Source organism: Podarcis muralis, chromosome 13 (assembly GCF_964188315.1).
Source record: "Podarcis muralis chromosome 13, rPodMur119.hap1.1, whole genome shotgun sequence".
NCBI lineage: Eukaryota > Metazoa > Chordata > Lepidosauria > Squamata > Lacertidae > Podarcis > Podarcis muralis.
In genome coordinates this window covers 9,231,850-9,248,716 of record NC_135667.1, presented here as the reverse complement: position 1 = coordinate 9,248,716, position 16,867 = coordinate 9,231,850, and the positions used below count along the sequence as shown (strand labels likewise).

General features: G+C 42.0%; 1 protein-coding gene across 1 annotated transcript; it reads right to left on the bottom strand.

Annotated features, from left to right (window-relative positions):
- Window positions 1-8,762: 8,762 nt before the first annotated feature.
- On the bottom strand, window positions 8,763-15,523 carry LOC114582452 (vomeronasal type-2 receptor 26-like). Its single transcript, XM_077917772.1, has 4 exons — window positions 15,233-15,523; window positions 12,370-12,597; window positions 10,178-10,304; window positions 8,763-9,664 (listed from the first exon to the last, which is right to left on the bottom strand). Exons 1-4 carry the CDS (start codon window positions 15,521-15,523, stop codon window positions 8,763-8,765), a joined length of 1,548 nt encoding a protein of 515 aa, XP_077773898.1.
- Window positions 15,524-16,867: the final 1,344 nt, after the last annotated feature.

Sequence of the window (16,867 nt, the reverse complement as noted above, 5' to 3'; positions counted from 1 at the left end):
GCAACATAAGAAAATAATTTACAAAACATAATAAAAAACATGATGCAGTGCATAATATTACAAAGCATAATAAGAAAATGATCAAAATAACCACACAGACTTTTAACACGCCATAGATTATTTAATAGCTGAAGGCCTGGGTAAAGAGGAATGCGTTCACCAGGCAGCTAAAGACCTGCAATGATGGAGCTATTCCACAGATGGGGAGCCACCACAGAAAAAGCCCATTTCATGTTGTCACCCTCCAAAACCTCTCAGGGAGAGGAGACAAAGAGAATGGCCTTGGGTGACAGGCACAGAATCAAAGTCGGTTCGTATGGGAGAGACGGTCGGTAACTCATTGAGGTCAGGAGCCCTGAGGCTTTATAGATCAGCACCAGCACTTTGAATTGGGGCCAGAAACTAATTGGCAGCCAGTGCAGTTGGGCCAGGATCAATCCTTAGTCCATTCAGATTGGTCTGAAACATATATTGTTTTCTTTTTTCCTTTTAAAATCCCCTACTGTTTTATCAATAAAAACATATACAAAGATTTCATGGATCATCTAATATAGGTAGCAATTTGGGTTTGATAATTTGGTAATGTGCATGCATAGAATCTATGGCATAGATGTTTTAAGTGCACACTTGATGAGAAGGCAGGATGTGTAGAGTTTGGATTCCATATTAATGCTCTCCATTCTTATGCTCACTGATTTATGCAAAGCTACAAGACATTGGACATCCTACTTAAGCCTTCAAAGCCTCACACCCCACCCAGACTTCCTGCAGCAGCACATTACATCTCTTTCTGATCCAGACTATCCCACCATTATGCTGTCTTCATTGCCAGTGTTCATAGCACTGGTTGCTGCTTTCCCATGTATGTTGAGATCTTTTCCCTTCCTTAATTCATTCATTGTGAGTTTCATGTGATAACTGTGGGCTGTTGCTTCTCCTATTTCAGCTACTTTTCCTGCCTTCCTATTCCAGGCACCCACACACAAATTGTTTTGACCCAGTCGGATCCAGTACTGAAGAAACCTGGAGAATCTCACAAACTCACCTGTGCTGTCACTGGGTTTGATGTTAACAGCAACTATATGGTCTGGGTCCGACAAAAACCTGGAAAAGGATTGGAATGGCTTGTTTTGTACCGTAAAGCTGGGAGTGATTATAGGTATTCCCCTTCAATCCAAGGGCGTTTCATAGCCTCAACAGACAGCTCAAACTTTTATCTACAAATGAACAACCTGAAAGCAGAAGACACGGCAGTCTATTACTGTGCGAGACACACAGTGAGTGAGATCCCACTAGACCTCAGACAAAAACCCTTCACTGCATTTCAGTTTGTGACAAATAACCAGAGGGGGCAGCAAAGGGCAACAAGCCAGAAATGATGAATGGTCCACCAATTTCATTTATTGGCCACACTCCAGTCTGCAATGAGCTGCTCTAATATTGTCTGCTGCAAAAGAACAGCTCTGAGACAGTGCCCTCCCCTCATTTCCCCCACCTGTGCCTTTCTCTGAGAGAGCTTGTCAGCTTCTTTCCAAGACAAAAGATATTCTCCTTTAACAATGTCTAGGAAGGCAGTTTTTCTATTACGGTTTTCCCCCCCTTCATGATCTTTTGTGCTGTTGGAAACTGAACCCACTCTTTAGGCAGCAGTTGTGGATGTTCTGTGAAGGCCTTCTGATGAAGATTTGTAGTCCTAGGTGGATTGACTGAGGGGAGGTAGGGCATAACCTAACCCCTACAGATACCAACCAATGAGGATGTCCATTCTGCACAATGCAAAATTGGTCCCATAGTGGGGCAGCTCCTGCCCTTTGCAACTCCTCACCATTGTGTGTCAGACAAAAACATTCTCCTTCGCCTTTTCATCAATTGCTAAAGACATTCCTCCTTCATCAAACATTCTAAATTGAGGCATTTATACCAACTGGTAAGAACATAAGAGATTAATTTATTGGTGGTGTATATAAGTGCTTTTTAGCTGGCTGTCCTGGAGCAGAGGGCACTTGGATGAATGGCGTCACAATGGAGTGCATCTTCCAAATCCACTCAGCTGGAGAAATGTCATCCTACCTGAGCTGCCCAGGTGCAGAAGGAATCCAGCTGGCTGAATAGAGCCTGGAGAATCTAAGGCTGGCATAAGGATCCCCAAACGGCTGTTCTTGGGAAAACAGCAAGGTCAGAACATTACTGGAAGGAGGGACCTAGTCTCAATTTTTATTCCATTTGAACCAGACTGATACATATATGCATTTATTTATTTGTTTTGCTATATCTACTGTTCACTTTTTAAAAATCATTTTGTAGATTCTCTGTGTTACCTATTGAGTTTGATACCTTTGTCCATAAGCATTCTATATAATCCCTGGCATAAATGTTTTAAAAACACACTTGATGAATAGGCAAGAGATATGGTTCCATATAAATATACTCCCTTCTTATAATCACTGATTTATGCAAAGCTGCAAAAAGGAGTGTCCCCCTTAAGCCTTCAAAGCCTCACACCCCACCCAGACTTCCTGCAACGGCACATTACATCTCTTTCTGATCCAGACTATCCCACCATTATGCTGTCTTATCTGCCAGTGCTCACTGCATTGGCTGCTTTTTCCCCATGTATGTTGAGGTCTTTTTCTTTCCTTAATTTATTCATTGTGAGTTTCATGTGATAACAGAGGGCTGCTGCTTTTCCTATTTCAGCTATTTTTGCTCCCTTCCTATTCCAAGCACCCACACACAAATTGTTCTGACTCAGTCGGATCCAGTACTGAAGAAACCTGGAGAATCTCACAAACTCACCTGTGCTGTCACTGGGTTTGATGTTAACAGCTACGCTATGGGCTGGGTCCGACAAAAACCTGGAAAAGGATTGGAATGGCTTGTTCGTTACTATAAAGGTTGGAGCAGTCAAGAGTATTCCCCTACAATCCAAGGGCGATTCACAGCCTCAACAGACAGCTCAAACTTCTATCTGCAAATGAACAACCTGAAAGCAGAAGACACGGCTGTCTATTACTGTGCGAGAGACACAGTGAGTGAGATCCCACTAGACCTCAGACAAAAACCCTTCACTGCATTTCATTTTGTGAGAAATAACCACAGGGGGCAACAAAGAGCAACATATCAGAAATGATCAGTCGTCCAACGATTTAATTTATTGGCCACACTCTAGTCTGCAATGAGTTACACTAATATTGTCTGATGCAAGATAACAGTTTTGAGACAGTCCCTTCCCTCATTTCCCCCACTTGTGCCTTTCTCCGAGAGAGCTTGTCAGCTTCCTTCCAAGACAAAATATATTTTCCTTTACCGATGTTTAGGAAGACAGTTTTTCTAGTGCCGTTTTTCTCATGATATTTTGTGCTGTTGTAGACTGAAGGCACACATTAGGCTGCAATAGTGGATGTTTAGTTAAGGCCCTCTTATGCAGATCTGTAGGCCTATGTTGATTGATTCAGGGGAGGCAGGGCATAACCTAACCCCTGCAATCGAAACAAAACAAAATAAACAAAATGAAATAATAAAATTTTTAAAAATCCTTTCAGTAGCACCTTAGACACCAACTAAGTTAGTTATTGGTATGAGCTTTCGTGTGCATGCACATTTCTTCAGATACCTACCTACCTACCTACCTACCTACCTACCTACCTACCTACCTACCTGTAACTAACCCCTGCAGATACCAACCAATGAAGATGTCCATTCTGCACAATGTTAAATTGGTTCTTTAGTGTGGTGGCTCCTGACATTTGCAACTCCTCACCTTTATATATCAGACAGGCAGCTTCTCTATTGTATTTTCAGCAATTGCTAAATTGCTTAAAAGACAATACAGTCCAGAAGATACGGCCTTGGGTGACAGGCACAGAATCAAGGTCGGTTCATATGGGAGAGACGGTCGGTAACTCATTGAGGTCATGAGCCATGAGGCTTTATAGATCAGCACCAGCACTTTGAATTGGGCCCAGAAACTAATTGGCAGCCAGTGCAGTTGGGCCAGGATCAATCCTTAGTCCATTCATAGTGGTCTGAAACATATATTGTTTTCTTTTTTACTTTTAAAATCCCCTACTGTTTTATCATTAAAAACATATACCAAGATTTCATGGATCGTCTAATATAGGTAGCAATTTGGGTTTGATAAGAACATTACTGGAAGGAGGGACCTAGTCTCAATTTTTATTCCATTTGAACCAAGCTGATACATATATTCTTCTTTTCTTAACCATATCTACTGTCCTATTTTAAAAATAAAAAATAAAAAAATGGAGCTTACCTATGTTAACCTTCTAGTTTGAAACATTTGTTAGTATGCATCCTTTATAATCTGTGGCATAGATGTTTTAAGCGCACACTTGAAGAAAAGGCCAGAGATAAAATTCCATATTAATATACTCCCTTCTTATAATCACTGATTTATGCAAAGCTGCGAAAGGCGTGTCCCCCTTAATTCTTCAAAGCCTCACGTCCCACCCAGACTTCCTGCAACAGCACATTACGTCTCTTTCTGATCCAGACTATCCCACCATTATGCTGTTTTCATTGCCAGTGCTCATTGCACTGGTTGCTGCTTTCCCATGTATGTTAAGATCTTTTCCCTTCCTTAATTCATTCATTACTAGTTTCATGTGATAACTGTGGGCTGTTGTTTCTCCTATTTCAGCTATTTTTCCTGCCTTCCTATTCCAGGCACCCTCACCCAAATTGTTTTGACCCAGTCGGATCCAGTACTGAAGAAACCTGGAGAATCTAATAAACTCACCTGTGCTGTCACTGGGTTTAATGTTAACAACGACTATATGGGCTGGATCCGACAAAAACCTGGAGAAGTCTTGGAATGGCTTGTTCTCTACTATAAAGCTTGGAGCAGTCAATATTATTCCCCTACAATCCAAGGGCGATTCACAGCCTCAACGGACAGCTCAAACTTCTACCTGCAAATGAACAACCTGAAAGCAGAAGACACGGCTGTCTATTACTGTGCGAGAGACACACTGAGTGAGATCCAACTAGACCTCAGGCAAAAACCCTTCACTGCATTTCATTTTGTGAGAAATAACCAGGGGGGGGGGGCAGCAAAAAGCAACAAATCAGAAATGATCAATGGTCCAACGATTTAATTTATTGGCCACATTCCAGTCTGCAATGAGTTACACTAATTGTCTGATGCAAAAGAACAGCTCTGAGACAGTGCCCTCCCCTCATTTCCCCCACCTGTGCCTTTCTCTCAGAGAGCTTGTCAGCTTCTTTCCAAAACAAAATATATTTTCCTTTATCAATGTCTAGGAAGACAGTTTTTCTAGTGCAGCTTTTCTCATGATATTTTGTGCTGTTGTAGACTGAAGGCACACATTAGGCTGCAATAGTGGATGTTTAGTTAAGGCCCTCTTATGCAGATCTGTAGGCCTATGTTGATTGATTCAGGGGCGGCAGGACATAACCTAACCCCTGCAATAGAAACAAAACAAAATAAACAAAAGAAAATAATAAAAATTTAAAAAATCCTTTCAGTAGCACCTTAGACACCAACTAAGTTAGGCACAGGATCAAGGTCGGTTCATATGGGAGAGATGGTCATTAACTCATTGAGGTCCTGAGCCATGAGGCTTTATAGATCAGCACCAGCACTTTGAATTGGGCCCAGAAACTAATTAGCAGCCAGTGCAGTTAGGCCACGATGAATCCTTAGTCCATTCAGCTTGGTCTGAAACATATATTGTTTTCTTTTTTCCTTTTAAAATCCCAATCTGTTTTATTATTAAAAACATATACAAAGATTTCATGGATCATCTAATATAGGTAGCAATTTGGGTTTGATAATTTTGTTAATGTGCATGCATAGAATCTATGGCATAGATGTTTTAAGTGCACACTTGATGAGAAGGCAGGATATGTGGAGTTTGGATTCCATATTAATACTCTCCCTTCTTATGCTCACTGATTTATGCAAAGCTACAAGACATTGGGCATCCTACTTAAGCCTTCAAAGCCTCACTTCTCACACAGACTTCCTGGAACAGCACATTAAGTCCCTTTCAGAGCCAGAGCATTGCATCACTATGCCATCTTTATTGCCAATGCTCATTGCACTGGCTGCCTCTTCCTCATGTGTGTTAAACTTTACATCTACATCTTATTCCTTCCTTCATTTAATGTGCGTTTCATGTGGGCTGCTGCTTTTTCTATCTCATCTATTTCCCACTTCCAATTCCAGGTGCCCTTACACAGATAGTTCTGACGCAGTCGGACCCAGTATTGAAGAAACCTGGAGAATCCCATAAACTCACCTGTGCTGCCACTGGATTTGATGTTAATAGAAATGTGATGGAGTGGGTCCGGCAAAAACCTGGAAAAGGATTGGAATGGCTCGCTGAATACTATACACTTGGCACCAATTATTATTCCCCTACAATTGAAGGGCGATTCACAGCCTCAGCGGACAGCTCCAACCTCTATCTGCAAATGAACAACCTGAAAGCAGAAGACACGGCTGTCTATTACTGTGCGAGAAGTACACAGTGAGTGAGATTCCAGTAGACCTCAGACAAAAACCCTTCACTGCCTTTGATTTGGTGACAAATTGCCAGAGGGGGCAGCAAAGGGCCAGAAACTAGAAAAGCAAGTTACAGAACACAGCCTTCATTCTTTGGCCTATCTTCTGCCTACAGTGAATTGTTCCAGTTTTCCTGTTCTAGTTGAAAACAGCAGTTCTGAAATATTCAAGGCAGTCAATTCCTCTGTGCCCACCATATTTCCACAACTAGTACCCTGTCCTCTCATTTCTACACTCCCAATTGTACATAAAATCCTTCCTCGCCACCTGCAGTAATCAGAGGTTGATAAAGGCACCAATTCTTCCTCTTCTTTACCTCTCCCTCATATAAATGAACAGTTCTCCTCTTCTCTCTTGCATTCTTCGATTCTACAGCCTTCTCTTCCTCACCCCCTCACATCCAAGCAATTCCTCTTTCCCCAACTTTCTTGCATTTTCCACAGTTGCCTCCCCTCTACTCTCTCCCTCACTCTTTTATTCCCTGCTCTCTCCACTTCCTTCCTCCTCCTGCTTTCACCCTTTGCTGACCATAGTGGATACATTATGCTCCTTTATTCCCTTTCCTAAGTAGCTGCTTCTTTGAGATCAAAATGTGGCACAAGCACAATAATGTAGCATTTTGTGTGTGTGGTGGGGGGATACATACAACCCAGTCAAGATGGAGAAAATTTCCACAGCTACCATGTATTTTCCCTTGGTACTTAGAGAAGACTCCCTGGAAAAGACCATGTTGTTTTCTTTTAAAGAACTCTACCTTCTGCTGTACTTTCCATAGGTTATATATAAACACACCTATCTAATTCAAGGAATCATATGGGTTTCTTACATTTGCTGAGGTGCATGTAATCAAATCTATGTCACAATTGTTTTAGGCCTGCATTAGAAAAGTATGTGGAAAATTTGGATCTTATTAATACATCCTCTTCCAATGCTCACCGATTTATGCAAAGCCATGAGAATGATGAGTTCCTACTTAAGCCCTCAAAGCCTCTCACTTCACATAGACTTCCTGGCAAGTCACACAGGGTCCTTTTGAAATCCAGTCCATCATTCCAGTATGCAGTTTTTCTTTTCTGTGCTTATTGCACTCACTGCCTCTTCCTCATGTGTGTTGGGCTTTCATTTTATTCATTCCTTCACTCAGTCTGGGTTTTATAATGGGCTTTTGTATGACAGCTATTTCTTCTTCCTTTTCCCTTCATTCCAGGTGGCCTCACACAGAGAATTCTGACCCAGACGGAATCTTCAGCATTGAAGAAACCTGGAGAATCCCATAAGTTGACCTGTGCAGTCACTGGACTTGATACTGACAAGTAGTGGATGGGCTGGTTCCGACAAAAACCTGGAGAAAGATTGGAATGGCTTGTTCATTATGTACGCTATGGTTACACTGATTATTATTCCCCTACAATCTGAGGGCGATTCACAGCCTCTAAGGACACCTACACCTTCTATCTGCAAATGAGCCGGCTGAAATCAGAAGACACGGCTGTCAATTACTGTGCAAGATTCACAGTGAGAGAGATCCCAGTAGACCTCAGACAAAAACGCTTCCATTTGGTGGCAAATCATCACAAGAGATGGCATCAAAGAGCCACAAACCAGAAAGACATGGTACAGATCAGATGCATAAAGGAAGGGGAATATTAATGATCTACAGCTGTCATTCTTTGGCCAAGCTCCAGCCTGCAGTGAACTATTCCAAGATGTTCCTGTTCCAATGCTAAACAATGTTCAGACAATGTCCTTTCCCCAGTTCAGACAATGTCCTTTCCCCATCTCCCCCATTTGTCCCTTTCTCTCAGGCATCCCACCCAAAACAATGTGGTTAATAAGTGCACTTTTTAATTGTAAATTTTGAAACTGCACTTATTGTTGTATTTTAAAATGTAACCTGATAAATTTGTCTCCCTGCTTCTTTTGTTTTTCAGTTTGGTTGCAAAAGTTAAAAAGGAAAAGTCTTAGCCTTCATTGTTAAATAATACTTTTATTTCTGGAATTTGTTCAGATATGTGACAAAAATGAAATGAATCAGCTGGTATTATATCCTGAACTAACTGATATGGGAGGTCCACAGTTTCCATTGCCACAAACACCTCACAAGAAATGCAAAATTAATATCAGATTAGCATTATAATATAATGAAATATAATGGTAATTATAATATAATAAAATAAAATATAATGATAATGAAATCATATTATGACATAATTTAATATTTTTTCTTTATCTGTTGTTCCTTAATGTCCAACTTAGGCTTCAGTAGAATAATGTAACATTTAGGTCCAAAGATACAACCCAAGAGCCCAGCACTAGAGGCTAAGATAGAGAAGATCTCTACTGCTACCATATATTTCCCCTTGGTGCTCAGGTAGGTAGGGACAAAGGACAGCCAAACACTGCAAAAGAGCAACATGCTGAAGGTGATAAATTTGGCCTCGTTGAAAGTGTCTGGCAACTTCCTGGCCAGGAAAGCCACATTGAAGCTGATGATGGCTAGAAGGCCCATGTAGCCCAGGACAAGATAAAACATGGTGACAGAACCTTCGTTACATTCAACTATGATCTCTGTAGCCTGGGATTGCAGGTCCAAATCTGGGAATGGAGGAGAGTTTGCCAGCCACACTACACAGATTCCTACTTGAATAAGAGAACAGGAAAAGACAATGGAGTTGGTCAATTTTTTGCCCACCAATTTCCTCATGCTTGACCCTGGCTTTGTGGCCATGAAGGCAACAGCTACCGTCACGGTTTTGGCCAGCAAACAAGAAACAGCTACGGAGAAGACAATGCCAAAAGTAGTTTGACGGAGAATGCAGGTCACCTTCGTAGGTCTTCCAAGAAACAGCAAAGAACAGAGGAAGCAGAGGAGGAGGGAGACAAGGAGGATGTAGCTGATGTCCCGGTTGTTGGCTTTGACTATAGGGGTATCTCTGTTCTTGATGAAAATTCGCAGCACGAAAGCTGTGATGAATGAAAGAGAAACAGAAACCAAACTAAAACTGATCCCCAAATATTCTTCATAAGATAGATATGTCATAACTTTGGAGATGCATCTGTCTCTACTCTGGCTTGGATACTGCTCATCTGGGCATTTAAAGCATTCATCCATGTCTGGAAAAAAGAAAGGATCCGTCATTGTGCCAATTTCTATGTAAATTGAGTCTCATTCTTAGAACGCTGTTCAATGTGGGATTTGTTGGTCATTCTGACATCTTATTATTATATTTGTATCCTACTTTTGCTGCAGGGAGTTGGCCAGGAGACCAATCCAGCCACAGTGCACTGGACCCAGAACATCCTATTCACATTTCTGCCTGACACTGCCAAAAAATGATAAGAACAGGGCAAAAGTGAACCCACTGTTGAACATGCTCTTAACCCAACAGACTTCAGTGGAAGAATGATTTCTGTAATTTTGGGGGCTGGAGGTTCCAGCTCAGCTTAACCAAAATACAAAGCCTCCATTGGCTTGAACAGGCAGAATCAGATCCTGCAATTTGGAAAATGGCCAGTGTGGCCAATCTTTATGTCACCTTTTCTTCCTGAGTATTTGCAAAAGTGCTCAAAACACACACACAAATGGCAAATTGTTGGCTAGAATAATTGGTGAAGTGCATCACCTACCTTTTTGGTCCGATATTTTCCCTTCTGGGCAGGGAGCACAATCATAGCAGCAAAACTTCTCCCCTTCTCTCTTTTTCTTCTGATAACCAGGAGGGCAGGAATCACTGCATACAGAAATAGGCACCACCTATTAGGGGCAATGAAGAGAGACTGGAGTTGGAAAAATTGTGTGTAGGGCACCAGGGGCAGGGGAGAATCTTCATTTACTGGCAGGCAAAGAAACAAGAAAATAGTAGACTAGTATACTAGAAGGAAGCTGGGAATCTCACTTTACATACCCCTCAACTATCCCACTTAAAACGGGACATCTTGAAAATTACAGAAGCTATCCCAGCTTCTGATTGGCTCCTGGGATGTCCTGTTTTGGCTCCCACAAGACCATGACCCTGAAAGACATACATTTTTGGGCACCATGCTCTTGCGCATCTCACCTGGCTCACCAAGGAGCGTGGCCCAGAAGACGCACATCCTGGTTTTCCTCATGTTGGAGGGTGTGACCTTCACAGATCCACTATCAAGCGGCAAAGGTAGAGAGGGGATTTATTGGGTGAGGCCTTAAATGTTCTTCATATTTTGGGATGTTGGATTTTGCTATCTCAGGAAAGAAGCAGCAGTGATGCTAGAATAATCATTTACTGATCCAGAGCAATTTTGCTCCATAGTGCTACAGGACCCCCCCCCCCCCACTCAGGTGTTCTCCTACAAAATAGCACAGCTGCAGCCATATCTCTCCCTCCCTCAAAATTAATGTGGCATTTTTATTGATTTTGACCATTCATATAACTGAATTCAGAGAGAGAGAGAGAGAGAGAGAGAGAGAGAGAGAGAGAGAGAGGTGGAGGTGTTATGTGTTCCAAGTTCTCTGGTTATGGAGGAGAGAAGATGGCCTATTGTGAATGGAGTTGCACTCCCTTAGAAGAAGCAGGTTCTTTACTTGGGCGTACTCCTGGATCCAACTTAGACATTTGAGGTCTAGGTGGCCATGGTGGCTAGCAGTGAGTGCTTATTTTCAGTTATGGCTGGTTGGCCAACTACTGCCCCATTTTACAGAGAAATTAATTGACTATGGTACTTCTATATTGGATAGCTGCAATGCATTCTGTATGGGGCTGCCCTTGAAGATTTCCGTGTGTGTTTATATGTAAATGAAGTAGATTAGCCAAAATGCTGAGTTGCTGAGGTCTGTTATGCAACTGAGCAGACTCTGTGGATCCCTAAGTGTTCCAGTGTCGGTTGGCATCAGTCGCTGTGATGTTCAGGCTGAAGAAAGCTTATGAAGCTCCTGAACGATCGACCAGGAGAGAGGGAACATGCCAGTCGAGCATGTGCCTCTGCCAGGGTCCTACTCGAGTGTAGGCTGAACTCCTGACATGATATGCCACCTGACCCAAAAAGCAACAGCCAGGTTACTGGCTAGCTAGGGTTTCCTTCAGAGCACGTAGAATCCCTATTTCTAAAACAGCTGCATGGATTGCCAGTTCATCTCTGGGCTGCATTTAAGGTGTGTCAAAAGCTGCAAACAACATAGGCAACACTATCTGCTTCTTTACAGAACTCTCAGGTATGAAGATCAGAAGAAGGGGCCTCTTTGGCATTGTCACTGTACTCAGAAGTGGGGGAGATGTTGGCTTGGGAAACAGCATTCTCTGTGGAAGCCACTCAATTGTGGAAATTCCTCCCCTGGAATATTCATTATAGAGGTTTCATTGCAGGCTGAAGAAACATCTTTTTTCCAGGGCTTTTGATACATGTTATTTGTGATTTCAGGACTCATTCTATTCCTGTTACTATAATGAGATCTTTATATCATACCCAATCAACAGTGCCTTCAGGGTGGTTGAAAATGAAAGTGAAAAGCCATCAATAAAAATAATTTCCCCCCCCTCAAGCCCACCCACCACCTCACTCAGGGTTTATCTTTCTCCTGCTCAGTCCTACCCAAGTTGAAAAGGGCCTGGTAAATATTCCCATTTAGCATGTTGTTACATGTACAGAGCATATCAAATTGCTTTCATTTATTTGCTGCATAAGTTCTAGAATGTAATAGGTGCCAGCAACTCTATCATGGGATCAGTACATGGTAAAGTTAGTTAGTAAAGGAAACTTTTAGCCTCACCTCTACCCCAATCACCTATCCTGAATTGTCTACACTGATACTGGAGTTCTTGCCCAGAGTATCGAAGAATCCACACCTGATTAAAGCTCCTGTGCCACACAATGAATTTGTCATTAATGATGAACTGTTTCCCTTCACCAGCATTCAGATTCACCATTCCAACTTTCATTTTAAGGAAGGAATTGTTTGGGAATAGGTCCATGCTCATGATATCAAAACTGGCTATTAATTCTCCACAATCATTTAAAGACACATTTTCTCCAGCTGAGTTGTTAAATGAAATGCCTTGAAGAAATGGGTGGAGCTGGTGGGAAGAAAACAGGGAAATATAGTGGAGTCTCCTTTTTTGGTGTAGTTTTATGAATATGTTCCTTGCTATTCAAATTTTTCATATATTTTTCATATGTGCATGAGTACACACACACACACACACAGGACCCAAGAGTGAAGAACATTGTTATAAGGTCCTTTGGGCACAAGCCAATAAGAATGACAACAAGAGATGCATCACTACATTGGTGAGACATGCTCTTTTATTTCATGCTGATTACTTCATTATAATGAAGCCATTTCACTGAGGAAATATTACCTGCCAAGGTTGAACACTGCGAAGGTCAAGCCTTGCAAACCCCATCACTGCTCTGTATTTGATCCAAGAGGATTCCATGGCATGCAGCGCATAAGCTATGGCATAGACAGCATTATAGACATTGTAGCTGTGGCCAGTCATGCTCATTTCAAACACAGACCTGGGAAGGCTCTCCAGTCTCTCTTCTCCAGTACATGTTATGCTCAACTTTGCTGGCAACCTGGGATTTGGAAAAGAACATTCAAATGCCTGCTCCCAAAAAACCTTGAAAAATCCATCTTCTTTGGGAGGATGAGTTTTTTTGTTCTGGATGTATGTGCGGAATCCACGAGGCTCATTCGAGTGAATTGCAAAGGATATTGTGCCATCGAATATTTGAAAGTTCCATCTCCGTAAAATGAATGTTACAGAAAAATCTATCTGAGCTGTCATAATCCACACTCTTCCAGCAGATGTGTTTTTCCCCAAGTCGGGGATTAAAAAAGCTACAATGGTGGTCAACCACATGAAGGTCATAGTTTCACCATAAGTGACAAATGCTTTGGCTTTGCTCTCCATGAAAGGCACGTTAATACTCCATCCCATATCAACAAATTCATCAAAGGAAAGGAAATCCCCCTGGTTTGGGATTCTTTGAATGAAAGCTGAACAAATTTTATTCTGAGAAAACAGGGGCTCTATGATCTGCAAGAAATGGTCTCCACTGTCATCATCCACAGCAAAGAGCCCAACCCAGGTCCACCCAAAATGCTGAAGCAGAAGAATAATTCCTGTGTACTGCTGGTTTTCACTAGGTGCCATGTGGTAAAAGGAACGGACCTGTTTTGTATGACCCTCTTCTGGGGCAAATGCTCCGTATGTAAGCTAAAGAATTTTTTTTAAATGCAAATATTTTAGAGCTTTGTTACTAGGCATACTTGAGTGCATTTTTATTTGAGTTCCTTTTTACAGAGAGTTTCTACTTTTGCAGTGTTTACTTCAACAACTCTGTGACAGAAAGCTCAGTCAGGCCAAAGTTTGGTGATTTAGTGCCTCAGAATTCTGTCTGACTGCAACCTCCTTCTGTTTGGCTGTGGGTACAGCTAGCAGGAGGGGGGAGTCAGCACTTTGGAAGTACTGACTCCCAAAGGGGGGGGCAGAGGCTGCGCAGCCACAGAAATTATTTTGTGGGTGCTGAGACCCCCCCAGGGGCCCCCTGGAGTTGTTGCCTCTTCTCCTGGGGAGATGTTGAAACACTGCATTAGCAGCAGCAAAATGACCTCCCTGGGGCACAAGCCTGGGCAGCGTGTATGTGGGTCCTAGGCTGCCCAGATGACCAGACCCCCCTCTCAGCCTCACCGATGTAATCCAAAAGAAAGCAGAGCAATATGTTTGGCACCAGCTTGACTGCAGAAGGCATGCAAAACACCATCCAACTGTCTTAGCGACTCCACTCTTGATTTGTGTAGCCTTTTCTTCTCAGAAAGATATCACACAAGGCAGTGGCGTTTTAGGGCCAGAGTTGTCCTTGTCCTAGATGGGCTACCTTCCCAGGTTGACAAGCCCCACTTCCTCCTACAGGATGTGCAGAAACTGCCTTCTTGGCTGTTGGATCCATTATTGCTCTCGTCCTCTCAATCTGCCAGAGCCTGTCTTCCCTTGCAGGTTGAAGTCCTCCAGTCACTGGTGGTTTGAGACCTATCAGCTACCCTCCCTTGACTTATCCAGTCAGTTGAAGACATTCTTGGTTGTGGCCGCTGTTGCATACTGACACCTTCTAGGAGCCACAGGTAAGAGCTGAGTGCAGGGTTGGGGCCAAAGGGTGGGGACACAAACTACCCCAAAAGAAGCATGACATGTCCCACATCAGAGGCACTACCCCTCCCCTAACACCCCATGTAATGTCTGAGCAATGGACATGATTTGTTTAAAAAGAATCTGCTAGAATCACCTGACTCTGCCCTTTGAAATGTTCACCAAACTTTCAGAACAAAAAAAATTCCTTCCAGTAGTACCTTAAAGACCAACTAAGTTAGTTCTTGGTATGAGCTTTCGTGTGCATGCACACTTCTTCAGATACACCGTGTGCATGCATACGAAAGCTCATACCAAGAACTAACTTAGTTGGTCTTTAAGGTGCTACTGGAAGGAATTTTTTTTGTTTTCACTATGGCAGACCAACACGGCTACCTATCTGTAACTGAAACTTTCAGAAGTCATTCTCATTCTGATTTGGAACTTCAGATATTATACAGAAAATACTTTCTAGTTCGTTTTCCTCTCCCATCATAACCACATAATCACCCTCAGTATTAGAAAACATGCATCAATTACTGGTATAATATTAGTGCAAACTCCAGCCCCTCATTACCTGTGGGATCTTGTAGAGGACTAAGATATCTGCCATGTGGAAGGAGATATCAGAGCCAAGTGCCCCAATAATGGCTACTAAGTTCTTCTGGGTGCCACATGCATAGTTGGGGACAAACCGGTCTGATTTGAAGAGCAAGTCTAGAATAGTGCGGTGGAATATCTTCTCCTGATAGTAGCTGTCGTAGATGTGGAACCCAAGTGTGACATTGGGCAAAATCTTAGGGTTCTCATTGATTTCTTTGATGGCAAATGCCAAAGCCAGGATGTGCTGGTAGAACTTGGTCACCATGCTGCAAATAGAGTTATATGTCTTTTCAAAAAGGAGTTCTGCACTGTGCACAATGGTTTTGTCGGTGCTCAAGGACCATGCTGGTTTGCACAACCCAACCAACATTTTGAAATACTCCTATGTAAATATAGTATAATAATGCTTCTCCACTGTTGTCAAAACCCATCATTATGGCTGCAAAAAGAACTATAGTCAGGAGCTTCAAAAGTTACTGGAAACAGAAGGGAGGATAAAGCAAAGAGAGATGGCAGTGGGGGAAAAGCGAAGGGCAACTGAAAAGAGGCACCATCTGGAAATATATATGCCATGTAATGACAGACAGATAAGACAGACAGACTACATCCACATTTTACCTCTAATGGTTTCCCACAGAGACATAAGGGAACTGGAATTTGTTAAGGGTGCTAAGAATTGTTGGGAGACCCTAATCCTGTCACAGAGATACAATTCCCACAGCTCCCTGGAAAGAGGGATTGTTTATTAAACCTCACTTGAGCAGCTACAATTCCCAGGATGGTTTGGAAGAAGCTAAGACTGTTCAAAGTGGTATGAACAAACTTTAAGTATGTAGTGCAGGTATAAGCACAGATAGATGGCATAATATATGACCTATTTGCGTATCTATCCAAAAGTAGCTATCCAACATTTTTTCTGTTAACCATGCTAGCAGTTCCCAGGAACTGAAGCTAAGAACTTATTGATGTAAAGTGAATGCTTTATGATGAATTAATGACCAATTCTTCCCTGACAGGTTGAAAACTGACCTCTTAAATGTGGTTGAATTTGGAAAACAATTTTAGCATTTTTCATCAGGGAGGGAGTGTTTTTCTTAAAAAGAAAATCATATGGAGTTGCCACTGGGTGAATGGGTTATTCTTAGTTTTCCCAGACCCCAATGTGGAACAGTTATAAATCAGTTTTACCCACTGTGCTGACTTTCTCTTCATAGTTTCCAGGAAACCATTATTATTATTATTATTATTATTATTATTATTATTATTATTATTATTATTCCTCCCCACTTTTTTCCCCTGATGCCACTCAATATGGTTCACCACAACCACTTTCCCCTCTAGAGACACTAGACAAAGAACTCTAAGCATATATGTAGATAGGCAGATAAATAGTTAGACAAACTGCAAATGTAAAAAATGGAAAGTGTTAATGACTGTGCAATAAAGAAATATGCTGAGGTAGATGTTGATGTTTAAGGCTATTTCTTGTATTTTACAAACCCTACATTTCCCGGCTCAAATGATATGAGATGTAAAGAGGGGGTCCTTACATCGGAAACTCAAAGCCCAGCTCCTGAGAAGGATATACCTGGAAGGAAATTTTAGGAGA